Source organism: Schistocerca americana, chromosome 1 (assembly GCF_021461395.2).
Source record: "Schistocerca americana isolate TAMUIC-IGC-003095 chromosome 1, iqSchAmer2.1, whole genome shotgun sequence".
NCBI classification, from domain to species: domain Eukaryota; kingdom Metazoa; phylum Arthropoda; class Insecta; order Orthoptera; family Acrididae; genus Schistocerca; species Schistocerca americana.
Window position 1 is genome coordinate 327,337,421 of NC_060119.1, and position 26,951 is coordinate 327,364,371.

General features: G+C 43.4%; 1 protein-coding gene across 1 annotated transcript in view; it reads right to left on the bottom strand.

Moving 5' to 3' along the window:
• The window catches only part of LOC124622345 (tyrosine-protein phosphatase non-receptor type 23-like), a 29,258-nt gene extending 13,714 nt beyond the window's left edge, over positions 1-15,544 (bottom strand). Inside the window, exon 1 of the mRNA XM_047148025.1 lies at positions 15,358-15,544. Within this exon, the coding sequence (XP_047003981.1) occupies positions 15,358-15,372 (15 nt within the window). The 5' untranslated portion in view covers positions 15,373-15,544. The remainder of the gene's footprint in view (positions 1-15,357) is intronic.
• Positions 15,545-26,951: the final 11,407 nt, after the last annotated feature.

Here is a 26,951-nt window from a genome sequence, read left to right on the forward strand (position 1 = left end):
CAGGTTTCCACCTTAAAACACTGAAGGACAAGTGAATTTAAATTTCAGTCAGTTCATTCTCGTCGACGAGAACTACCCCACAATAATAATTTACAGCACATCTAACAGATAATGAACCTCTGTTCACCAATCACCACTGGACCACGCAACACGACTGCTAGTGCCTAGTGCACCGCTTTAACGGTGCACCATTAAGCGTTATGCCAAATCATCAGCCAAAACTATTCGTTTCTCGCGCTGCAGAGCTTAAATAGCTTTTACGCCTTAAGATAGTTACATTCTGAAGTAAGCCACCTTAACGGGGCTAAATCTGAATAGACACCACTTATTCTAGGTGACTAATCAGTACACTACCTTAAGGGAACGTTGTGCACTCAACCTAACTTGCAATTTGGGGATATCCCTATTGGGCACAAGAAAATTTCTTACACTCGTACTTTTAATTTAATTGAACACAACACTGGCAGACAGTATGAAAGGGCCACTACAACTGCGCTTCATCAAATCACAAAATCATCAGTTCTTTGCTCACGCTGAATGTGACAAACAGGCGTCTTGGTATATTTCACTAGGATACGTACGAAATGTAATTCTTCCACAGGCATTGCCGCTAATGGCGTAACCCTCCGCTTTTATCGCCGTGGCGCCCAAAAAACAAGTCTGGACAAGAACATCAAATGCAATCTTACACGACCAACAAACATGCGTATAACCAGTAGTAAGTTCCGCCATAGGAATGTAAAACGTCACTGTAGGACACTTACAGCAATTAACATAGGGAGAGAGAGAGAGAGAGAGAGAGAGAGAGAGAGAGAGAGAGAGAGAGAGAAAGGGGGGAGGGGGTGAGAGAGAATGAACGGCAACGTCTTGGTATTAGCCGAAAGCCAGATGCAGAATAACAGGAATACCGTGCGACAACGCCGGAACAACTGAAGTCCGTGCTAACACATGGCACCACACACAGACAACACTAACCTTGTTCCGCGCTTGTTGATGGTGCATAAGACCCACCACACGAAGTCAGTAGTTAATCTGTAGCATCTCCTGCCCAGATGCTTCCACAGAATTCTTCTTGATCGCTGCACATGCAACAGCACCTCTTTTCACAATAAGATGATTTCTCTAACCAATAGTGAACACTCGCCAAAACAGCAAGGCTAAGGAGCTCGCTGTAACAGCAACTATGCAACAAAATACGAACTGCACGCCACTCACAGTTTCGCCGACCGAAGCGTGTCTACGGAAAACTACCACCAACTACGGTGACGTCACTGCAATCTCAACACAAATGGTCTACATTCAGTAAGCTGGTATACGTCTTTTGCATCAGGAACCCCGCACACGATTTTAATATCCTCCGATCAAAAGATCGTGCGGAGTGCACAGAGCAAAAACTGCAGAGCAAAGATGCGGCCATGAACACCTGTCTGGCCAGGCTACGCACGAAGAACGCACTCGAATTCAGCCACGAAAGGCGACGCCAGCAACCCTGTCACGGGTCAGACGTTAAAGACAGTAGGGGAAGACAGAAATAGAAATGTATCCAATGAATATCTGAGGACATAGGGAGCAGTGCTACTCTGAGATGAGCGTAATTCGCAGCGGGCCCCACAGACCTCGCCAGAAAGCCTATGACTCAAAATAAAGGCTCTTTACGTGCTTCTAACTCATCATATGCAAATACTCATTGAACAAGGACATGTCTAACAACCAGTCGAACAAGCAGGATTTTGCAGTATGAGATTTTCACTCTGCAGCAGAGAGTGCGCTGATATGAAACTTCCTGGCAGATTAAAACTGTGCAAGGTTGCCGGAGAACTTCTGTAAAGTTTGGAAGGTAGGAGACGAGATACTGGCAGAAGTAAAGCTGTGGGTATCGGGCGTGAGTCGTGCTTCGGTAGCTCAGTTGGTAGAGCACTTGCCCGTGAAAGGCAAAGGTCCTGAGTTCGAGTCTCGGTCGGGCACACAGTTTTAATCTGCCAGGAAGTTTCAGGATTTTGCAGTGTTTGTCTCAGCCGTGGACCATATCCAAGTCATCGCGCTTATTCTTAAAACACAATGGAATAAATAAATATAGCATAGTTGAGTATAAGAAAGCATTTGGCTCACTGGAGAAGTTTTAGCGATAATGAAAGTCGTTATGATTCCTAGTGTCATTCAGAACTACTTAATCTTCATGCAGTCCTATTTACTAGCAGGCAACGACATTGGTTGGAGTAGATTAAACTCTCATGACCATGAAAATAGCAGCAGCCGAATGATTTCGCCAGGAGGAAACAATATTTCCGAAGTTAATTAATCTTGGATTGGATCACTGTTCGGAAACTAACTCGTATTCTGTATATCAACAACAGCTTTGAGGCCGTAAGCGTTTCTCACTGTCTTTCTGATCAATCTAAACCATAAAATTCCATTTTTTTTATTTTCACGTCTTTGTTGTTGCTGTCGTTGCGTAATATGCTGCAGGTGCCGTTAGCTTCGTTGTTTAGTGATTTTTTTTTCTTACTTACCATTTATCACAAATTCTTGCAGCTCTGAAGTGAATAGAGCTGCCGCTAGCACGTCGTTGGCGACATTCAAATATTTTCTGTTTTTTACGTACAGGGCGAAGTATCTCTGTTCGTGTACTATGGCTTGATTTCCGTTCTGTAGTCAGTGTGTTCTTCAAAACTTACTGAGTTCTTAAGTTTCGTACGTTCTGTGTTCTACCATCACAAGTTCTTTCCCCGCTTGCTACGGTATTAATAAGATTACGCGTTACTTCCAGCATAATTATTCCGTTGAATGTGATGAGTTTCATCCTTGTTTAGTGATTCATTGTCTCCCTAGACAAGATACGATTGTAATGAAATGAGTTCCAGTTGTAGAAATTTATCGCACACTACTGTAACGAATATTGACGGAAAGAAATTTGAGGAAACATCGGGAGCTCATTTGACAGGCGGCAAATCAGCGGAACGATAGGAATTATTCCAGTCGCGTCGTTCGTTTTCAGCCGCGAATCAATGCATCGTCATACCGCAGATCCATAGCAGAATTTCAGTACCGAACAGACAGCTACGCTAACTGTGCATTTCCATATTCTTCATTTCGTGCGCTCGCGGCAGCTCCCTATTTGCGTAATTAATCCGTACGAGTTCCTGGAAATTGGATAAATTATTCAGACCTTTTGCACGGGCTAATTACCATTCTAATCAACAACAGCAAAACAAGAGTGCGCTCCGCATGTACCTGGGAAGCGTTGCGGAGTTGTAGCAATTTTAAACGAAGATTTATGTCACGAGCCAAGGGGTGCTTTATTACGGTAATCTGGGTGGGTGCAGCTAGCATGATTGGATTGTGTTTTAACGTGACGTCACGTTGAATGATTGCAAATGCGTGCGCGGTTACGCTCGCACAGTGTTTTGTTGTTACCGGCACTGAGGGGGCCCGTCATTCTGCATGGTTAGAGTGCCACGCCCTGCATTGGGCACAGGAAGCATAGTACAGAACGGAAGTGTTTGTGACATGGACCCGTATAATGGTAAGACTTCCAGCTATTGCCGTAACTAAATAACAAATGTAGGGCATTTGGGAAAAGAGAGATGAATTTCTTTATAATGGGACTGAATGAAATCTATGTGGTTTATCATGCAGGTTTTCCAGTAATTTCCTTATAATTGCTAATTATCGAATAGTTCTTGGTGTAGTGTTCATACGAGGTGAACCTAATGTATGTAGGTTATTTTACACGATCAGAAAAAGATCGCGTTGTAAATATTGAATCACCTCTAGATATGAAGGTGTGCTGAAAAGTACTGCCTCCCAATTTATCATCCTGTTCTCATTATCGGTTAAGGTATTAAATGTCATGCATATTACTCGATCGACTCTCCCGCTTAATTGCAACACATTGACGCTAGAAGGCTCCAAAATGCAGCGTGTAACGTGGTAGTGTGTACCGTAACTATATCGGTTATATCGGTGCATTAGACACTCTTAGAATATTGGGAGCACGAATTCGAAGAGCACGTCCACACATGGACCACTCTCCCTATTATGACAGTGCTAGACCACACACGAGCACTCCGACATCTGCAAGATCGCCTTGGGTGCGCTGTCGTAGATCATTCTCCATACAGTGCCGAGTTGGCCCCATTCGATATTCACATGCTTCCAAAACGTAAAGAACAACTTCCAGAACTTCACTTTGATAGCGATGAGGCGGTTGAAGCGGAGGTGAGGTTGTGGCTTCGTCATGGAAGTCAACCTTTCTATAGTTACTAGGGTGACTCTGTTGAGAGATAAATATGTAGGAACTAGAGCTGTTCTCTACCAAAACTGTCGGTAGTTTTGGTACGCTACATAAATGACGCAGTAAATGGTAGAATTAGTAGCATTGGTGGGGAAAGAAAGCTACATGAATGTGTAAGAGAGAAACTGGGGACTGATGACTTTTTTTGTTTATTATTTGTTTGGTTGTTTTTTGTGCGCATAAGTAGAACCGCATATCACTCAGTAATAGTGCACTTTGTATAAGTATCAAAAATTAAAGTTTGTTTTATTTAAAAAGTTTTGTGAGTTTTCACATAAAATAATTCGGAGACTGTCCTTTTCAGCACACCCGCGTACTCCCTAAAAATAAATACGACCCTTTACAAACTACAAAGAGACTTGGAACAGATTGCAGCACAGAAGTCTTTCTAATTTAAAAACTAAAAGTAGAAGGAAATCTGGCAATACTCACATTCAGTGATTTAAGGGCTACACTCTTTCGGCAATAACGTAACCGAATAGTGATGGATCTGTTCGCCTATTTAAACGCAATAGGTGTCCGCACTCCATAGCTGAGTGGTCAGCGCGACAGAATGTCAATCCTAAGGGTCCGTGTTCGATTCCCGGCTGGGTCGGAGATATTCTTCGCTCAGGGACTGGGTGTTGTGTTATCATAATCATCATCATTTCACCCCCATCGACGCGCAAGTCGCCGAAGTGGCGTCAGATCGAAAGACTTGCAGCAGGCGAGCGGTCTACCCGATGGGACGCCCTAGTCACACGACTACACGATAGGTTACATTTATTTGTGTCGAAGATCAACTACCAGTCCCTGATACAATCCTCCATCCTCTGCATATCTTTATGGATTTAGCTACATTATCCTGGCTTTGCAACCTTTCATATAGACAACCGTATCTTCTGCGGCAAGCCTCATAGAGCTCCCGACTTTGTTCATTGGATCACTAATGTTTAATGTAAATGGCCCTGTAACACTCCGTGCGGATGCTCAAGAAAGATACTTTTACATCTGTCGAATGCTATCCAAAACAATAAGTGTATTATCCAAATTCCAAAATTGGATTCTCTGTCATTATGCATTAGGTCGTCCACGTTCCCCACATGGTGTTTTGATCAGAAAGGGAAGGAAACTAAGCCAACGTGCAGTACGTACGTCTGCTGGGGATCATCATCCGAGAGGTGGAGGAGGCCCTGCCTGAGGCTGTCGTGGATGCAGGATGCAATCATCTGCTAGTTGTGGTTCACGTCTGCACCGGTGACAGCTGTCTGTTGGGATCTGCGGCCAGTTCATACGAGTGACTGGAAGGCTCTGGCTTCGTGCGAGAGTGCAAGCAGATCACCCAGTTTGCAGCAATGTCCCCAGAGTTGATCGGGTTCCTTTGGTTTGCAGCCGAGTGGAGGGTCTCAATAAAAGGCTCTGTGGCGGTCTTGGCCGCACATTTATGGACGTGCATTTATCATGTGGAGAATTGTAGGGCTCCCCTTGTTAGGCGTGCGATATACAAAGGAAGCAGATACTCGGGTGGTAGAGTACTTTTGGAGTGCACATGTGGTTTTTGTTAGGCTAGGCGTTAGTTTCAGGTACTCTGAATATTCGACAAGCGGGTAGAGAAACCAGACGGCGTTTACAGTAAAGACTTATTGACTGTCAAAATTTTATCAGTTAACTGTCGAAGTATTCGTAATAGAGTTCCCGAACTTGTTGCCCTCGAGGAAATTAGTCACGCTCAAATTATTGTCGGGACTAAGATCTGGTGAAATCCGAAATAGAAAGTTCGGAAATATTAAGGAAGTCATGGAAAATACAACGTAAGAATAAGTTAAACGCAACATCAAGGGGAGACTTCATTGCAGCCTACAAAAATATTGCATCTATTGAGGTCGAATTGGAGTGTGACTGTGGAGCTATCTGGAGGCGTGTAGGACTTCCAGGTTAAATCAAACTATTTGCTGGATGTTTTTAGTGGCCAACCGATTCCGTTGACACAGTTTCACAGTCATTCAAAGGAAGTCTACACTCTGAAGGGCGGAAATACTCTGTCTACGCAATTTTAGTTGCAGACGACTTAAACCTACCGATTATAGTATGGTACAGTAAAGTATACATTTATCGCAGGGGTACTTTTGAAAAACTATCTTGAACAGATAGTTAGAACACATACACGCAGGGGAAATATTTTAGATCTTGTAGCTATAAACAGGCCTGACCTTGCCGACGGTGTCAGTCTAGAGACAGAAATCAGTGATGCTGATGTCATCGCAACTACGATGGTAATCAAAGTTAAAAAGTCAGTCAAGAAGAATAGGAGAATATTTTTGTTAAAAAGAGCGTCCCACTTGTTAGTGTCCCAATTAAACACTGAATGGACATCATTTAGTTACAGTATGATAGACGTAGAGGAATTACGAGCAAATCTTAAATGGACTGTAAAGCACGCTCTGGAGTGGTATATGACGAGTACGTGGATTAAGAACAGAAACGATCCATGGTGATTTAATAACAAAACTTCGGATAATATTGAGAAAGAAAAGACTGTTGCACTCCGAGTTCGAACGAGAGCGCGCAAATGAAAACAGTCTAAAGTTAGGAGAGATCAATGCGTCTGTAAACAGATCGACGCGCGAAGCATACAGAAACTACCACCGTGATACATTAGCAAAAGATGTTGGCGATAGGCCGAGAAAATTCTGATCCTACGTAAGATCGCTAAGTGGTTCGAAGGCTTCCATTCAGTCACTCGTTGAGCAGTCTGGTATGCCAATAGAAGACAGCAAAAGGAAAGCTGAAGTATCAAATTTTGCGTTTAAGGAATCATTCAGGGAGGAGGATCGTACAAACATATCGTCGTTAGACCGTTGTACAGACTCCCGTATGGGGAACGTAATACCAGACGTCCCCGCCGAAGAAAAGCAGCTGAAAAAGATGAAAATATATAAGTGACCAGGTGCAGATGGAATCGTAATTAGGTTTTACAAAGAGTACTCTATGCCTTTGGTCCCTTACTTAGCTTGCAGGTGTTGCGAATCTCTCACCAAGCACTAAGTCCCAAGCGACTGGAAAAACCGCATGTGATTCCTTTATATAATAATGGTAAAAGAACGGACCCGTAAAATTGCACATCAGCATCCTTAACATCGGTTTGCTGCAGTATACTTGAACATAGGCTCATTTAGAATGTAATAAATTTTCTCGAGACAAAAGCATTTGTCCACAAATCAGAACGCATTTAGAAATCATCGCTCGTCTAAAACTCAGCTTACCCTTTTTTCACATGATATCCTGCGAACCGTGGATGAAGGGCAAGAGACGGATTCCATACGCCTGGTTTTTCGAAAAGCGTCTTACAAGTTTTCGCGCACCTTTCGTTAGCTATTGATGTAGTAGAGAAATTTAGATAGTTTATGAAATGGGTTAATAACAGTGGAAAGGTAAAATGATGATGACAGTAGGTGTGTGTGTATGTGTGTGTGTATATATATATATATATATATATATATATATATATATATATATACGTGTGTGTGTGTGTGTGTGTGTGTGTGTGTGTGTGTGTGCGTGTGTGTGTGTGTGTGTGTGTATGTGTGTTTGTATGAACTGTCGTTTGTGAGGTATGTGAGTGAGTTAGAGGGTGGGTGAAGGGGTGGGGAAAAGACACATGTTTAATTCTAAGTCTTATCTGCTCATATAATGTACACTGAAGCGCCAAAGAAATTGGTATAGGTATGCTTATTCAAATACAGAGGTATGAAAACAGGCAGAAAACGGTTCTGCGGTAGGCAACGTCTACACAATACAAATGCCTGGCGCAGTTGTGAGAACGGTTACTGCTCCTGAAATGGCAGGTTATCAAAATTTAAGTGAGTTTGAATGTGGTGTTATAGTCGGCGCACGAGCGATGGGAGACATCATCACTGCGGTAGCGATGAAGTGGGGATTTATCCGTACGATCATTTCACGAGTGTACCGTGAATATCCGGAATCCGGTAAAACACCAAACCTCTGACATCGCTGCGGTCGCAAAAAAGTCTTGCAAGAACAAGACCAACGGCGAGAGGCTGAAGAGAATCGTTCAACGTCACAGAAGTGCAACCCTTCCGAAAATGTCTGCAGATTTCAGTGCTGGGCCATCAACAAGTCTCAGCTCGCGAACCATTCAATGAAACATCATCGATATGGGCTTTCGGAGAAGAAGGCCAACTCGTGCAACCTTGATGATTGCACGGCACAAAGCTTTACGCCTCGCCTGGACCCGTCAACACCTACAATGGACTGGAAACATACTGCGTGGTCGGACGAGTCTCGTTTCAAATTGTATCGAGCGGATGGACGTGTACGGGTATGGAGACAAATTCGTGAACCCATGGACTCTTCATGTCAGCAGGGGCTGTTCAAGCTGGTGGAGGCTCTGTAATGGTGTGAGGCGCGTGCAGTTGGAGTGATATAGGACCTCTGATAAGTCCAGGTACGACTCTGACAGGTGACACGTAAGTAAGCATCCTGTCTGATCATCTGCATCCATTCATGTCCATTGTGCATTCTGATGGACTTGGGCAATTCCAGCAGGACAATGCTACAACCCACACGCCTAGAATTGCTACAGAGTGACTCCAGGAACATTCTTCTGTGTCTGAACACTTCCGCTGCCCACCAAACTCCCCAGACATGAACGTTATTGAACATACCTGGGATGTCTTGCAATGTGCTGTTCAGAAGCGGTCTCCACCGCTCGTACTCATACGGATTTCTGGACAGCTCTGCAAGATTTATGGTGTCAGTTCCCTCCAGCACTACTTCAGACGTTAGTCTAGTCCATGCCACGTAGTCCTGCGGCACTTCTGCGTGCTCGTGGGGGTCCTACACGGTGTTAGGCAGGTGTGCCAGTTTCTTTGGCTATTCGGTGTAATTTAGAGTAGTGAAACGGGAATTTACTGCACACGTTCCTAGTTAACGGCACATAATGCAATTTTCCACCAACAAATATTATAGTACAGTGCTTGAAAGTGCGGTATAATCTATCCTATTCATCTCTGTTTCGTAAATCTTGATTCACCGGTATCCAATAGCATATCGACAGGTGTCAATATTTATTTATTTGTTTAATTTCGAAATGAGGAAGGATGTATACAGTATTTTAGGTAAAAACATTTTCCTTTTACCTTTGCATTATGTCTGCACAAGAGGAATTTGCGGTACCGTGTGTTTTTTGCGGTGCGCGGAAAAACAGAGATTATTAGCGTACCAGGAGTACAGTGACATCCAGAGCAAAGGTTGAGATCGGAGTAACGAGGACAGTGTCAGCGATGATGTAATACTCAAATACGTCAGTTGATGACTCTCCCACGTGGCATTCAGGGTGGTAAGTTGCAGACGATTCAAGATGAACAATTTTCAGTCGCTGAAGAACAACCACACAGGATCATATTCACAGTAATTATTCGCTGATTGTGTACCTTGGAGGAGAGGTACCTTGTACGCAATGTATTAGGTGTAGTGCAACTATTACAAATGAGTTTACATGGCAGAGTAGCCTGAGTATCAGTATAAAGAGCCTACGCTTTTGTTATCGGTTTAAGTAAAAGCGTGGCATATGCTACTTCGTCAATGCTATAAGATTATTCCATCCGAAACTGAATGTCGCATTAAAAAAAATGATGATTGTTAGTAGAAGGAAAGTGGGCACACACACACACACACACACACACACACACACACACACACACAAGCACAAGCACGTGAATTATCAGAGCAAATGAAATAACTTGTTATCATGGAGCTGTCAATGTAAATTACGAGCGTTGTAACTTGTCAGCATTATTTATTCACCTTTTATGTAACGGCCTTAAGCCAGAACTGGCACTCAAGTGATTTATTTTAACAGTAACTCTTTTTCTCGGTCGACCAAAGCTGACCTTTTCATCATTCAGAATATGCCACCTACTTACACAAGGAATCAATAAAGAGAGAATTCATAATCAAAATGAACTCTTTGATCTATCAGATTTCTAATTACTTATAGAGCAACAACAAAATTTGTACAGCAAGAGACAGTGATACATGTTCAAAATTTTACAGTTGATCTTTAGTACAGGATCACAGTTTGATTCAGTAATAGAGAGGTTCCGCTAAAATTATTAGTCAGATGTTCGATATCGTCACGAGGAGCGTTAGCTGAAATGACCAGAGTCACATAATCAATTCATGCACAACGTTTTAGCTGTACATTCTGCTCTCCAGTACCGGCACAGGCAGTAAATCAACAGCACACAGAACACCCTTCAGTAGGTAAGTATCCTAAGGCTCTGTCATGCATCACATGCACACACATACTGCTATTATCCTCCACGCCATAAACTAAAGCACGTAAGCAGGATGGTGTACAGAACCCACCAACAATGGTGCCACTGAATCGCCGTAAGCGACAGATGTCTGTTATCTCTCTAGTAACCTTAGCTCAAACACGGACGTTGAACTGTTGGTGATGAAACGAACTCAGTATTCTGTTGAGATACGCATAGACAAATGGACAACAGATTCCTCGTAAGGAGCAGTCGAACAAAATCGCAGGTAACTGTTTATCAATTCAAAAGTACTCACCATAACTGTTAATAAATTTACCACAATCTGCGATAAGACGGTGAACGCCTTCATGGGAAAGTACACACATCAAAAAAAGTTTTGCACCACCTCGGTTCCGTGAGTTCCGGAACCTGTACAGGAAATTGGAACAGAGATCAACATAAACATCCGTCCTTTCTATTGCTCATGAAAATCATACATAGCATGTTGTATTAGCATACAGCGAGACCTTCAGAGATGATGGTCCAGATTGCTGTACACACCTGTACCTCTAATACCCAGTACCACGTCCTCTTGTATTGATGCACTCCTATATTCGCCGTGCCGTACTATCCACAAGTTCATCAAGGCACTGTGGGTCCAGATTGTCCCACTCCAAAACGGCGATTCGGCGTAGATACCTCAGAGCGATTGGTGGGTCACATCGTCCACAAACAGCCCTATTCAATTTATCCCAGGCATGTTCGATAGGGTTCATGTCTGGAGAACATGCTGGCCACTCTAGTCAAGCGATGTCGTTATCCTGAAGAATGTCATTAACAAGATGTGCACGATGGGGGTCCGAATTGTCGTCCACGAAGAAGAATGTCTCGCAAATATGCTGCCGATACGGTTGCACTATCGGTCGGAGGATGGCATTCACGTATAGTACAGCCGCTACGTCGCCTTCTATGACCACCAGCGGCGTACGTAGGCCCCACATAATGCCACCTCAAAACAGAAGGGAACCTCCACCTTGCTGCACTCGCTGGACAATCTGGCTAAGGCGCTCAGACTGACCAGCTTACTTCCAAATACGTCTCCGACTATTGTCTGGTTGAAGGCATACGCGACACTCATCGGCGAAGAGAACGTGATGCCGAGCCTGAGCGGTGTAATCGGCATGCTGTTAGGCTTCTGTACCGCGCTCCACGGTGTCGTTGTTGCAAAGGTGGACCTTACTAACCATGGACGTCGGGAGTGAAGTTGCGCGTCGTGCAGCCTATTGCGCACAATTTGGGTCGTAACACGACGTCCTGTGGCTGTACGGAAAGCATTACTCAACATGGTCGCGTTGCTGTCAGGGTTCCTCCGAGCCATAATCCGTAGGTAGCGGTCATCCACTGCAGTAGTAGCCCTTGTTACGGACAGTTCCTGTCTCTCTGTTTCTCCTCCATGTCCGAACAACATCGCTTTGATTCACTCCAAGACGCCGGGACCCTTCCCTTGTTGAGAGTCCTTCCTGGCACAAAGTAACAATGCGGACGCGATCGAACCCTGGTATTGACAGTCTAGGCATGTCCGAACTACAGACGAGCCATGTACCTCCATAGTCGAATGATGGGAACTGATCGGCTGTCGGACGCCCTCCGTCTAATAGGCGCTGCCCATGTATGGTTGTTTACATCTTTGGGCGGGTTCAGTGACATCTCTGAACAGTCAAGGGGACTGTGTCTGTGGTATAATATCCACAGACAACGTCTGTTTTCAGGAGTTCTGGGAACCGAGGTGATGCAAAACTTCTTTTGATGTGTGTATTAGCGGTTGCCTAAGGAATCATGGTTATACTCAACTGTGCACTTCTTCTTCCGAAGCAAGAATGTCTCTTGTCAGGGCTCCAAAAATATGGAAATCACATGGGGAGAGATCGGAACTGTATAAAGGATCTGTGAGGCCTTCCCAGCGTAGCTTTTGCAGCGTAGTCGAAACAACCTTGGCAACACGTGTGCATGTCACCGACTTGTTTCGAACGAAGCGGTGCACACCTGGGTACAACTGTGTTTCTGTAGGCTGCCGCTAATGTTTCCCCATGAAAGCATTTTCCGTCTTGTCTCATATTGGGATAATGCACTAACACTTACTGCGATTACATTTGAAATAACTTACTTTTCTACCATGTGGCTTGTTTTCATTTGACTGCTCCTTATATTACATTGATGCAGTCCCTACCGAAGGCCCTTTCATTAATAAAGAAATCTGATGAAGGAAGTCTCACAGTGGCAGTGCTCTGTTGTGTAAGCAACAATGGAACTTCTCTCACAGGTAAAATAAATAATGCTGCACTCTGACGAATCGATTTGATATTTTTTATTCACTTATTGACTTGATTTTCTTAATATGAAGGATAGGACACTAACACCTATTCAGAAGCACGTCCTCCATTTATACTACGAGTTGTAATGAGAACTGTTAGGGGTCACAGACAGATATTGCCTGTGTTAAGTGGTATTTACATGTGTAATTCAAATCCATCCTCTGTAATGCTGTCCGATATGCAAAATGTCGACATTCTTTGTAGCTCAATACTCAACAAAGCCAACTATAGTCGCAGTAAAGGTGATCGTATTAGAAAGTAAGCAGCAACGTCCCAGGAAAAAGTAATATACGTTGTCATCTTAGAAAGTCGATCGCTCAAAACTCTTCCTGGCACGTGCAACGGCTTAATGGTAGCATCACTGGATTTGTAATAAATGAGGAAGAGGGAAGAATGACTTGTGGTAACTAAGAAGGCGACAAAGAGTTGTTGAGAAATGCTGAAGCCAACTAAGACATGGTGTAAAAATTATGTGAAGAAGTCGCGCGATCTCCATGATGTTACGGTTCGACTTTACAGTCCAAATAAGAAGCACCATTCTCACAATAAACATTTGATGCACATAAATCTGCTATTATGCATCTTAATTTGTCCAGAGATATGAATCGATATTCGTTGATTTCTTATAATGTCATCTTTTGAAAGTGTCTTAGTTATAGAAACCTGAGAAGATAGTCACACAGTTTCTACTGATTCAGCTGCTCCTATCAGCCACCTCACCAAGAGGCCTCTTATGGTGTGCGTATAGTGCACACAAATTTTTCGAAGAAGGACATTTTGTTTTAATTCATACAAGTTTTAATCAGCGATCACTTCCGGACGACAGAATGTGGCTACGAAGAAGGGACACACCGTCTGACATGTACGATTAAACTAGGCGTATTCAAGTTTACTTTCCGTCTATTCTTAAAAAAAAAATTATTAATGTTCATTGACAATAATGTCAGCTCATCCCATCTTCTGATGCCAACCTTTGAGCTCATATCCAAAGAATTCAAGGAAAATGCCCGCGATTCACGTAACTGGACTTGCTCGCTGGCTTTATACGTGGTCACTTCTTTGACCCAGAGTTGTCGATCAGCGGTCTTCATCAGAGTCGGCTCAATGAACGTAAGATAATAAATGTTTTATTGTGATCTTTTGAAAACCAATTTAGTTTGCAAGGTCGTTATGTAAACACAGTTACTGGAATACTAGTTTCGACGTTATGTATTACGATCCTCAGATCCCCAAATCCGGGCTGTAGTAGCTACACCACACAATGCGAACACCATTCTGTCACATGAGAACTGTATTTACAATATGCATAAAAGAGTCGAGGCATTGCATGTGAGAACGTTGGTGTAACCTTTTTCTGACGTAGTAAGCAGTGCCCGGTTTTATGAATTTGAGAATGGCAACTCATATTTCCGTAACTAATAACCCATTAACTGCATTTACATAGTGATCTTGGTAAAGAAACTGGCTTTCGGAAGAACACTACAATACAAAATTATAGATCGCCTCCTGCACTGACTGATCATATCGAGTAACAATAATAAATACTGCTAGCGATTTAGACGAAAAATACGTTTCAGTACACAATATGATGGTGGACTTGTACAAGGAATTTCACTCGTTTATAAATAAAGGTGAAGAATTTTGTAAAATACTAGTGGATTACATTGGCGAAACGTTGTTCGCACATATTACATCGTCACTCAGTTCTATCAAAAGTGCACCATAAAAGTGACTATTGACGTTCAGTTCTCGCTAAACGTTTAGTGAGTGACAGTTTACAGATAAGGACATCGAAACACACGCTTTCGATATCTCTTTCTGTATAATTCTGTGTCTTAAATAGCACGCCGCTGCAGGTTTGGTCATAACTTCTCTCTATCTTGTCGGGTAATACACACATATTGCCGGACGGAGTGGCCGAGCCGTTCTAGGCCCTTAAGTCTGGAATCACGCGACCGCTACGGTCGCAGGTTCGAATCCTACCTCGGGCATGGCTGTGTGTGATGTCCTTAAGTTAGTTAGGTTTAAGTAGTTCTAAGTTCTAGGGGACTGATGACCTCAGATGTTGAGTCCCACAGTGCTCAGAGCCATTTGAACCAATACACACATATTGCCACAAGAATAAACGGCGACCCTGATCGAGAGATCTACAGATACAATGCGAGCGTTCATATATCCTTGACACGTTAGATTTCTAACAATTCAAAATAAGTAGATGAGCAGACGTACTCTAAACCATCCGCGATCAGAAGAACACTGGAGGCGATCAAAATATTGGGCAGTATTTATACCATCTCACATTAAAAGTGAAGGAAACGCTTGGTGCCGGGTATAAGACACCTGTGCTGTGCAGAGCGCTCACGAAAACACCGCTCCTCTGTGCACAATGTTACAGAACACGCAATATGTGCAAACATTGCAAAGTGCTTACCAGTGCGAACGGCATGTCTGCGAGAAGCGGTCGGTCAGTCGGCCGCTGGAGGCCGTGTCTCGAGCGGGATTGAGTGCGTCGCGCCTGGGCAGATAACCCGCACCAAGAGCTACGATAAGAAGGCGCCCGCCTCCCAAAATTTATCTCCCACGCCACGCCGAACGACCGTCAAGGATGAACCGGCGCACAGCTTCTCCACGCACGACTGTTTCAACGTCAAGCGGACTAGTACATCGATCACTAACATATCTGCATTCAGGATTAAACTGGAGTTAGTAATTTCACAAACAAAGCGTGACGATAACAAGGAGATAACTGCAACTGCAGCTGGTTTCCGCTTACACTACAGAAAGTTATCATAAGGGCGGCAGAGGCTAAGCACATCCTCTCAGTGAATTCTTTTGGTTTATTTCGTCTTATTAGTGGTTGCCCTCGCAATAATATTTCATCTTCTGCATTTGTGAAACAACAACCCGAACGTTTCGTGGCCAAGTCGAGATTACCACAAATAATTATTTATATATTCGTTAACCTTGTCAGAGACTATATCCGCGTAACACTAACAACTGCTTAAAAGACGTCACATTTCACTTATGGGTGAAGTAGCTTTTATATTGCTATTGTAATTTCAGCATTATGCCATTGTCAAGAAAAGTAAATAGATGCGATTTCACATCACAGATGTAACAGTACCTAATGCCAGTTAACAATTCATAGCCGGCCAGTGTGGCCGAGCGGTTCTAGGCGCTGCAGTCTGGACCCGCGCCACCGCTACGGTCGCGGGTTCGAATCCTGCCTCGCACTGGGATGTGTGTGATGTCTTTAGGTCAGTTAGGTTTAAGCAGTTCTAAGTTCTAGGGGACTGATGACCTCAGCAGTTAAGTTCCATAGCGCTCAGAGCCATTTGAAACATTTTTGAACAAATCGTAGGTATGTACAAATGTTGTGTTAACAGGGTGCAAAATTGGACGCAACACTACTAAGGTAGCATAATTTATGGCTCATAACTGTGCCGCTACATGATACCAATCTATTGCACTAGGCAATGGCAAGCGTTGAATTTTCAGTAATAAAATAAAAACTTCACAGCCATAAGCGAAAACTACGTCCGTTAAATAATAGATACAGGCTGTAGACCCATATTGTAAGGTCTTAACCAACAACTATAACGTTTACTTACTGCAAGTTGATAAAATGAAGTGAAAGTATCGCACAAAAAAATGTATTCCTTGAAGATTTTGCTGCCCCGAAATGCGTTGGGCGTAAAAAGGAAAACAAAACTGGACATACTTGTCACACGGAGTTATCTCTGAGTCTGATTTATGCAGAACAGGCTTATTTCCTGTTTGCCGATCGCCGTTTTTATTTCAAATTGACCGGTTACAGACAATGTCGTCCATCTTCAGATTATCTCTCGTACTTACATAGAATAACAAGTCTTTACAGAACTAAATAAGGCCTCATGCTAATGTAGGGAATGACAGTGAAACTGATGGTTCCATTGAGACTGATTAATGTGTAATTACGAGATACAATCTGAAGATGGGCGACATCGTACGAACCCGATAATACTGAAATAAAACCAGCCACTGGAAGATAGAAAATTAGCACATATTACACGAAATCAAAATACTGGGACCCTAACCAACAATAAAGGGCAGCCTGTGTCTGTTAGTAACGCAACAGAAGTAAGTTTTATGAAATCATGAACCGTCGTAGGCGCTGTGACGTTGATATGGGCATTTGTGTGTCTATCAGGTTCCTGGCGAACAATATATAACACACCAGCGACTCTGCGACTCGTTACGGATAACACCAAGAGTTTTGGAAGCTCACAAAATAACAACAGACTTAATAAAAAAAAAATCTTGGATATTGCGACATCTTCCGCACTGAAGGAACATCTCAAATGGTATCATTCTGTATCAGGATGATACTTATCCTGCCCACGTACTTGCAACGTGGCTCGGAGATATTTATGTAATCGTTTTGACTTATCCTTCTCATAGTCTGGCATGAATCCCAACGAATGTGTCGGCGATGAAATACTGTAGTGGTTGTGTGCCAGAAAAATTCGCTGAAAACTTGGAAACCAGTATTCGCTTTCCATCAGGACGTATGTAGGTAATTGCGCCTTACTTGTACCAGAAATAAAATGTTGAAAGTAGTTCACCGGAATGCAACCTAGTAAAAGTTGCAAAAGCGGAGCGTACACACTAATAGTCAGACAGGTTCTTGTTCGCTAAAAAAAGGAATAGGACGCGGACGACATTTGGGCACACAGAATGAACGTAAGTGAAACTGACTTTGTGGCGTTTCGTGTTGTGTTTGCACTGTCGGTAAAAGGAAGGATGAAGAGAAACACTAAATCTCATTGCCAGCGTGAGGCACTACGTACAATTTATGTCTGCTCCTAGATATAGATCTTCACCAACGCTTGCGTCCTCACTACGCGTTTATTTAAGAACAGTAATTAAAGACAACTCGCTTCACAAAACTGTGATGAACTAAATAAATTCGTCGTCTGGACCGTCGGAGCACATATTTTTGGTAGCCGTTTTCAGTCCAACATGTATATCTTTTTCCGATCAGAATATTGCAATAGGCGGTTTGTAGTTAACAAAAATATACAGGGTACCGCACGATAAGACACCTGATTTGTTTCATGAATAACACATTTGTTGTTGAATGGTGCGGCATAATTCCACAATGATGGCTCTAAGTTACATTGCATTTTCGGGTTTTCTGTGGTACACCTTTTCTTTAAGGAACTCCCAAAGGAAGATGTCACATGGGTTAATGACCGAGTTGTGGGGTGGCAACATTCCTCCTCCAGCATAACGTTCTGGAAATCTGTCTGACAATACCCTAAGGCCAAGTCTTTCGTGTAGGCAATCAAGCAAAACGTTGGCAGTATGGGAGCGTGCTCCGTCCTGCATGAACCATTGTGTTTGCAGTGGAAGACATGAGGCCATGACTTGGGCAAAGAACTGGTTCCGCAGCCTGTGTAAATAGCATCCACCGCCTACTGTAGCACCGAAGAAGAACAGACCGATGATTCCATGGCTTGGCATCGCGACACACACGCACACTTTGTCCCCATAGGTGTCTTTTGTGTGGATTATTCGCGGAGGTTCACGTTCCCAGGATCGAACGTTCTGTTTGTTCACAACACCGTTCACGTAAAAATAAGCTTCGTCAGAAGACCACGTGTTGTGTAGCACTGCCTCTTGGTCTCGCTCGATTTCCCACCTTGCAGACTGCAGTCTCTGCTCCTTATCTCTCGCACTAAGCTTATGCACCATAGTCACCTTGTGTGGATACAAGCGAAGGTCGGATTGAATAATTCTTTCCGCAGATCGGGGTGAAATTCCTAACTCGGCATTGGTTCTTATTGATGATTTACGAGTCAAAGCCATTCGCACTGCTTCAATGTTTTGCGGCGAACGTACGGTACATGCTTGTGGCCGCTGACATTCCAAAACAGATCCATTACCTTCAAATTTTTGATGTAATCTGCGTATTGTCTATGGGCTGTGAGCCCACCATGTGCCGGAATGAGCACAAAACCTTCTCTGTGTCAATGTAACGCTGTTCGTCGCCGCGAACAGTAACAGAATGTTCGTCTTTTGTGCGACGGTCAACTGAAATGGCGGACTCCCAACGGAAGCGATGTACCCGCAACGACATCTGGCGTAATCTTCATGAACTGCACGAAGTTGAGCGCACAATTTGAAAGCTATTGCTCCAATACTATACTTGTAGGATCAAAATTCAATCGGGTGACTTATCGTGTATGGTGATACAGCCAGTAAAAATACGAGCGGTCTGTTCGTTTATTACTTTAACGTACGTGAACGAAAGCACACGATACCTGAAAATAAATTAACACAACGTACTCAAAGTGGTACCTAAAGAAAACAATAATTAAGCTTTTCCCACGGAAAATATAAAATCAAGGCGTCAAGTGAGAGTTAATATCATGCATTATTCTAAATAACTCCAGAAATACAAAGTTTAAATATCTGAGAATGATGAAGCATAAAGACAATTATGTCAAAGTAAGATAATCTTAAGTATAAAGTTCAGTGATCTACAACCATGCTTTATGCCGCTAGCAAGCTGACGCTATATATAAAACTATTAGAGGATAGGTAGGTCAGTAGCACCACAGAGAATAACGGTCGATCATTATCATCAGTAAAAAGTATGGTCATTTATTTTGGGACATTTTTCCCTGAAAAATCTCACTGTTTAAGCCCGTTTCTAGTAATAAAAAAAAAAAAAAAAGATAAATATGCATTACATGATTCCGCTTTTAGTCGAACATAGTTTCTCATTCATCACTATTTCTGGTACCTGTTTCAGTGCTGTTACCACATTATCAGTTTCTTTTTTATGTCAAGCAGATGGTGCTACTGTCTCCCTTACTGTATGCTGGCAATGATTATCTTCGATCTTCGTCATATGCACTATTTCTTCCATGCTGCTATTATAAATATATATCTTTCTTTCTGTATTTCTGCTTTTGTTCGGCTTCTGCGCTTTTTGGCAAAAATATGCTTCTTTTGTTTCAGTTACTGGTTATTTTTCAAGTAACCACAACTAAACATGTACTACTGCAGTGTTTGCAGTGTACTCGCTATTGCCAATTGTATGGAAAATTGTGAACAATGGAACATTATGTTTTAGTCAAGGAGGAATTCCTCAAATATATTAACCGAGAGGGCTGACCTCGTGAGACATATCACACAATGAATTCGGTCTCAGAACAGTCGGCAAAACATGACGAAGAGGTCTGCAATTTACCCCTGATATACGTTGTAATGGTTTTTTATTTACGTGACCATTACGGCACTCCAACCCCAGTTCTCGACACCAGTAATATCGTACTACTTTTCTGCGAAGCAACAGACATATTTTTGTGACAATATTCACATTTGGTTTTATTAATGAATAGGTACTCCGATGTATCGATATATTACAGTGATATGGTTCTCGTGTGTATTTATTTCTGTGAGACAGTCATAATCTTTGACTTACTTGTAACCGTTTTTGTGCGAATGCGCACAGAGCAGTCTTTGTTTCACTTTGCACAAGTTAAGTCATTATTTCGCTTTGTAAAACAACAGTCAAGTCTTGTGTTTGGTTAAAGAGGAAATTAAATATATTAAGAGTGATAGAAAACTGTTTTCTTCATGAGATGACAATTAAGAAGTATATGTGAATTTACAAGAAGTTTAACAAAAATGTGGATCGTGAACACCAAGTCAAAAATTACTTCTACCATACCATTGTTCTGATCTGGGATTGTTTGATTATTAAGAATTTCCTGAAAAACGCATTTGTTAGGTCTTCAGATACTGCTAAAATACAGATCTGGACCTTCTAGCAGCCAAAATGGGATGACCCTAGAATCAACAAGATGAGCCATAACGACTTTGACGAAATCTACGTGGGAATCCATTCAAGATAAGTGCCCAATTAATGACTTTTTTACAGTGTCCTCATTATTTCCATTCTCACGATACCATCCACAGTCAATAACTTTGTTGTTGCCCGATAAAGCGAACATATGCTGCCTGAACAACATTATTAATCTGATTTCTAACCTACTTTGCAAGTGGCGGTATTGTTAGAATGTACACACAGTTTTATGACTTGACGCTTTCGCCATTTTCCACGTTGGTAGCCAATACTGGTGCGACCGTAACCCGACTAGAAACCCAGTCGGGCGGTTCATAGTTACCACAACTCAGCGACATGAGCCACAGATGCGTGAAGGGTGATGTATAATTAGTACAAGTGTTCAGTACATTGTACTTGTACTCAATTTTCTTTATTGTTAGCTACAGGGCTCTCTAGCACTGACCAACAAATACCGATACAGACAGAATAAACCTTCAACAAAGTGTGCCAAACAGGACCGAGTAAGGCTAGATAAAACTCGGCGACGGAAGGAATGGCAAATATTTGCGCTGAGTCGAGACTGTGAAGTGAACGGCACGTTGCGTAATCCGCCACGGCCTGGATTTTTCTGTGGGATACAATGTAGCCGGCGGATATGGGCGCGGCGGCGGCGGCGATAACTGAAGGAGCGGCGCGAGGCCCTGGGGCTTGTCCTGCCGTGTCAACGCTCGGGACACGTGTGGGGCCTCCGGCCGCACATCCGTAAACGACACTACTTGACGCACACTACACCTCCCTGACGACAATACACGGGGTGTATCAAAAAGTACGCTACGACTTCAATATCTTCTAGTGCCCAAATTAATTAAGGTATTCACAACATGTTTGGGCTGGCTGGAGTGGCCGAGCGGTTCTCGACGCTACAGTCTGGAACCACGCGGCCGCTACGGTCGTAGGTTCGAGTCCTCCCTCGGGCGTGGATGTGTGTGCTGTCCTTAAGTTAGTTTGGTTTAAGTAGTTCTAAGTTCTAGGGGACTGATGACCTCAGAAATTAAGTCGCATAGTGCTCAGAGCCATTTGAACCATGTTTGGGTTAAGTCACAAACTCACGAATTTTAGTTTGTGTGTGCTCCAGCTTGTAAGTGTATTACAGTGATGACGGTGCAATAAAAGGCTTGGTGGCGTGTGGAGTGGTCTATTCAGAACAAATCGGACAGGCATGTTCAAAGGAACTTCCGAACACTTTATGGGAAGCATCTACCCTCTCTGGCGTCGATATGTCGGTGGTAATGTTACGCTATATGAAGGGCTGAAGGGAAGCATCATGCTCAACGTTACTGGAACGAGTGAAACCGACGCAGAGTGAATACGATGGGCTTTCCATTGTTCACCGCAGAAGCCTTATACATTGAAGCGCCAAAGAACATGGTATAGGCATGCGTATTAAAATACAGGGATGTGTAAACAGGCAGAACAGGGCGCTGCGGTCGGCAACGCCTACATAAGACAACAAACACCTGGCGCAGTTTTTAGATCGGTTACTGCTCGAAAAATGGTAGAGAATCAAGATTTAAGTGAGTATGAACGCGATGGTATAGTCGGCGCAGGCGCGATGGGACACAGCATCTCCGAGGTAACGGTGAAGTGAGTATTTTCCCATACGACCATTTCACGAGTGTACCATGAGTATCAGGAACCCGGTAAAACATCAAATCTGCGACATCGCTACAGCCGGAAAAAGATCCTGCAAGAGCGGGACCAACGACGATAGAATAGAATCGTTCAACGAGACGCAAGTGCAACACTTCCGCAATGCAGATTTCAGTGCTAGGCCGTCAACAAGTATCAGCGTGCGAACTATTCAACGAAACATCATCGATATGGGTTTTCGGAGCCGAAGGCCACTCGTGTACCCTTGATGACGGCACGACACAAAGCTTTACGCCTCTCCTGGGCCAGTCAACACCGACATTGGAGTGTTGATGGCTGGGAACTTGTTGTCTGGTCGGACGAGTGTCGTTTCAAATTGTATCGAGGGGATGGACGTGTATATGTATGGAGACAACCTCATGAACCCATGAACTGTGCATGTCAGGAAGGAACTCTTCAAGCTGGTTGGGGCTCTGTAAAAATATGGGTTGTGAGTATTTGGAATGATATGGGACAACTGATACGTCTATATACGACTCTGACCAGTGACACGTACGTAAGAGTCCTGTCTGATCACCTGCATCCATTCATGTCCATTGTGCATACCGACGGACTTGGCCAATTCCAGCAGGAAAATGTGGCACCCACACGTCCAGAATTGCTACAGAGTGGCTCCAGGAACACTCTTCTGTGTTTAAACAATTCCGCTGGCCACCAAACTTCCCGGACATGAACATTATTGAGTATATCTGGGATGCCTTGCAGCGTGCTGTTCAGAATAGATCTGCGCCCACTCGTACCTTTACGGATTTATGGACAGCCCTGCAGGATTCATGGTGTCAGTTCACTCCAGCACTACTTCATATAGTAGTCGAGTCCATGCCACGTCGTGCAGCCGCACTTGTACGTGCTCGCGGGGGCGTTACATGATATTAGCCAGGTGTACCTGTTTCTTTGGTTCTTCTGTGTACGAGGCCGTCGCGGGAGCTGTAAATACGAAGGGCGACCTTGCACAGGGATCCTTCCGAAACGTTTACAGAGGTAACCATGCCGATTGCACGCATTGAAACCAGACGACCAGCTACGATGTTCACAGTACCTGTGGACGTTCTTCACCGTCTAGGGGACAATGAAAATTTTTAAAGAACATAGTTTTTTTTTCTGACGAAGCAGCGTTTCACGTGTGTGGTAAGGTACGCAAACAACAACGAATGCATCTACGGCACAACCAATTCGCTACTGTGACGGAGGAAGTTCATGACAGCCCGACTGTGATTGTGTGGTGTTATTTGACGGTTGATCGTATTGTGGAACCATTTCTTTTCTCAGAAGTAACTGTTAATTCTAAACACTACTTTTATATGCTGAAGCTGTCTGTATTACTACAACTGGCCGAGTTCTAGGACAGTCTTTTCCCAGCAAGATAGTACACCGCCATAGTGGGATCAGACTGTAAGAGATGTTGCAGACCAGATGTTCCCAGATCGATGGATTGTCAGGGGTGGTCCTAGCCTCCTGGATCGTCTGACATTGCCCTGATTGAATTCTTTCTACGGCGATATGTCAAGGATAGAGTCTGCCAAACGCCATTCAGCTATATTAATGATTTAAAAAAACAGAATCGTTACTGCCATTGTCACTGCTGATGCGGATATGTTGCGCCGAGACTGGATGCTGTAGAAATCCATTGAATGGTACACAAACTTTATGAGGTAGTGTGTCACACAAGCGAAAAATGGCGCGAATATCTTAATTAGTTTGAATGCTATAATATATTGATATTGTACCGTACCTTTTGAGACACCCTGTACACTGCGTGGCATAAAATTTTGATGGATGTCGTCACGTTCAGTTCAGCGATGAATCAAAGTTCTGGACTACTCCGAATGACCATCGTCGCCAAGTATGTCTGCGCATTAGCATTGCTCTTGGCATGACGGTGCGGGCAGCTATCGAGTACGACATCCGGTCAAAGCTGGTAGTGACTAAGGGTACTCAGATGGCGCAACGATACTTCGCGGACACCCTGCCTTCTCATGTGTTACATCTGATGGAGCAGTGTGGTACCATTTTTCAACAGGATAATGCTCGTCCACATATGGCACACGTCTATGAATGCGTGATCTTGAGATACTCCCTTTGCCAGCAAGATCTCCAGATCTGTGTCCGATGGAATATGTATCGCACCAGTTCGGACATCAACCCTGTTCCAGTGGCAGCATACAACATTATGGACCTGTTACAGGAGTTGTGGGTCAGCTTGGCTCAGGAGAGAATCCAAAGGCTTAATGAAACCCTTCCCAACTGAGACATAACATGCGTCCAGGCCAGCGGGGGTGCAACGCCTTACTGATCAACTCTCCCATGCTTTGTAAATTTGACTTGATTTTGCAATCGCTGAAATAGCGCCACATACCCTTTCAACCTATAACGTTTCGTATCCTCTTCCTCTCCTCGGTACCTTCCATTATTTGTCAGGCCGTGAAAGTGAAAATCGCTGTGATTGAGACACTGTACTAATTACGTGGAAGTTTGGGTTAAAATCTCCGTACTGCCACACATTGATACTCCATAGTTTGCCGAAAACACGTCGGGCGAATGTTTGAATTTGAATCTTCATGTTCTCGCTGTTTATTTTTTGTTTTATAAAATTTCAGGAAATCTGCGCAACCAAACTTCGTCCACTACTAATATTTCGCCTGTAAACCTTTCAACCATATTCTAAGCGAGCCGGAAATACTAACGGCGTTCCCGTCCACCGTATGTACCTTAGATTGAATCAATTGCGCTTGCGGAAACGGTGTGTGATAGTGAAAAAAATACCACTCCGGCGGCAGAGATTTGCGTTACGGAGACGCCATCTGTGATGGATATTATGCCACAAATTCTGATCGAATGGAGAACAATACCGTTATCTAAGAGGGTTAGATACTGCTAGTTCCAGCTTCCAAATTTTGTCAAGATTAAAAACTTTATCACTACAAATTAAATCACAAGTCAAACGCATTTTATTTGCTTTCCCTAAAACGGAATCCCAGGTGGGCGTAACAGATGGTTGAACGGTGCCCTTGTGCGTTGCATGGTCTGACTGTATACAGAACTCAGTCACGTACATGTGTCTGTCTGTAGCAGGGAGGTACAGCTCCGATGTTCTACACATTGTTATTGAACTGTACGTAAAATCAGTAAAACCTCGAAATTTTCCACCTTTTATCTTATTTCGCTTTCACTGCTTAACCATGCGTTTTTAGCGGATCATACTTTTCCACAGAATTGAAGAGCATTACATTTCCATCACATTTAACTGGTCAAAAGCAATTTTAACACAGCAGTTACTGAGATACAGTAGTTAAAAAATGCAATAAATTTCTCAGATTATCAAAAATAGCAGCAAAACGCAGATTTTTGGCTTAAAACTTTCACGTGTAAACATTTGTTTATAAATTTTCTTAAATACCCATAAGTTTTGAAACCTCGAAACAGTCCAGGATTCAACCCATCATAGATCATTATGGCTCGCATGAGAACCTTCTCTATGATCTTGTCTGACCAGAATCATGACCAGAAATTGTCAGTTCTGCGAACAGTGAAATAGCCTTTCGTCGCGATCAGAATCAGTTTTACCCTTTAAGGTGATCATATCACGGTAATACAGGTTTCGACTCTGGGAGTAGTTTAAATGGCCTCTAGGCTGAAGTAGGAGAAGGAGAATACTAGTGCTTGATCTCCTGTCGATAATGAGATCATTGGAGGCGGAGCGCAAGCTCAGACTGAGGAAGGATAGTGGAGGAAACCGCCCGTGCGCTTTCAAGGAACCATCCCGGCATTTGTCTTAAGCGATTTAGGGAAATCACGGGAAACCTAAATCAAAATGAGCAGACGCGAATTTGAACAGTCGTCCTTCCGAAGGTGAGTCCAATGTGCTAACAACTCCACTACCTTACTTGGTATGGAAGTAGAGATTCGAGATGGATGTTCCAGTCACCCGTACGTACAGCTCTGAGGATATTTTTCATTGCTAATGTATTGCATCCACAGGTCACAATTGACCCTCTATTCTCAATTTCTTTCAGCCGTTTCGTGGATTTAAGTTTCACAGCATGCAATTATGGAGCCTCAGAATTTATCTTGTATTCACCAGAAGAATCGATAATTGTATCCCGTACGACCAAATCTTCTTTTTTCAAATCCACTTATCCGTCCACCCAAAGCAGTTCAAATGGTTCAAATGGCTCTGAACACTATGGGACTAAACATCTGTGGTCATCAGTCCCCTAGAACTTAGAACTACTTAAGCCTAGCTAACCTAAGGACATCACACACATCCATGCCCGAGACAGGATTCGAACCTGTGACCGTAGCAGTCGCGCGGCTCCGGACTGAGCGCCTAGAACCGCTAGACCGCCGCGGCCGGCCCCAAAGCAGTGTAAGCAAGGCTGCGCGCACGTATACCCATGGTGTAAGTATGTCCAGATAGTACCTTATCAGCATTTTTCGCTACAAAAATCTCGCATAACAGCACTTGCGAACCATTC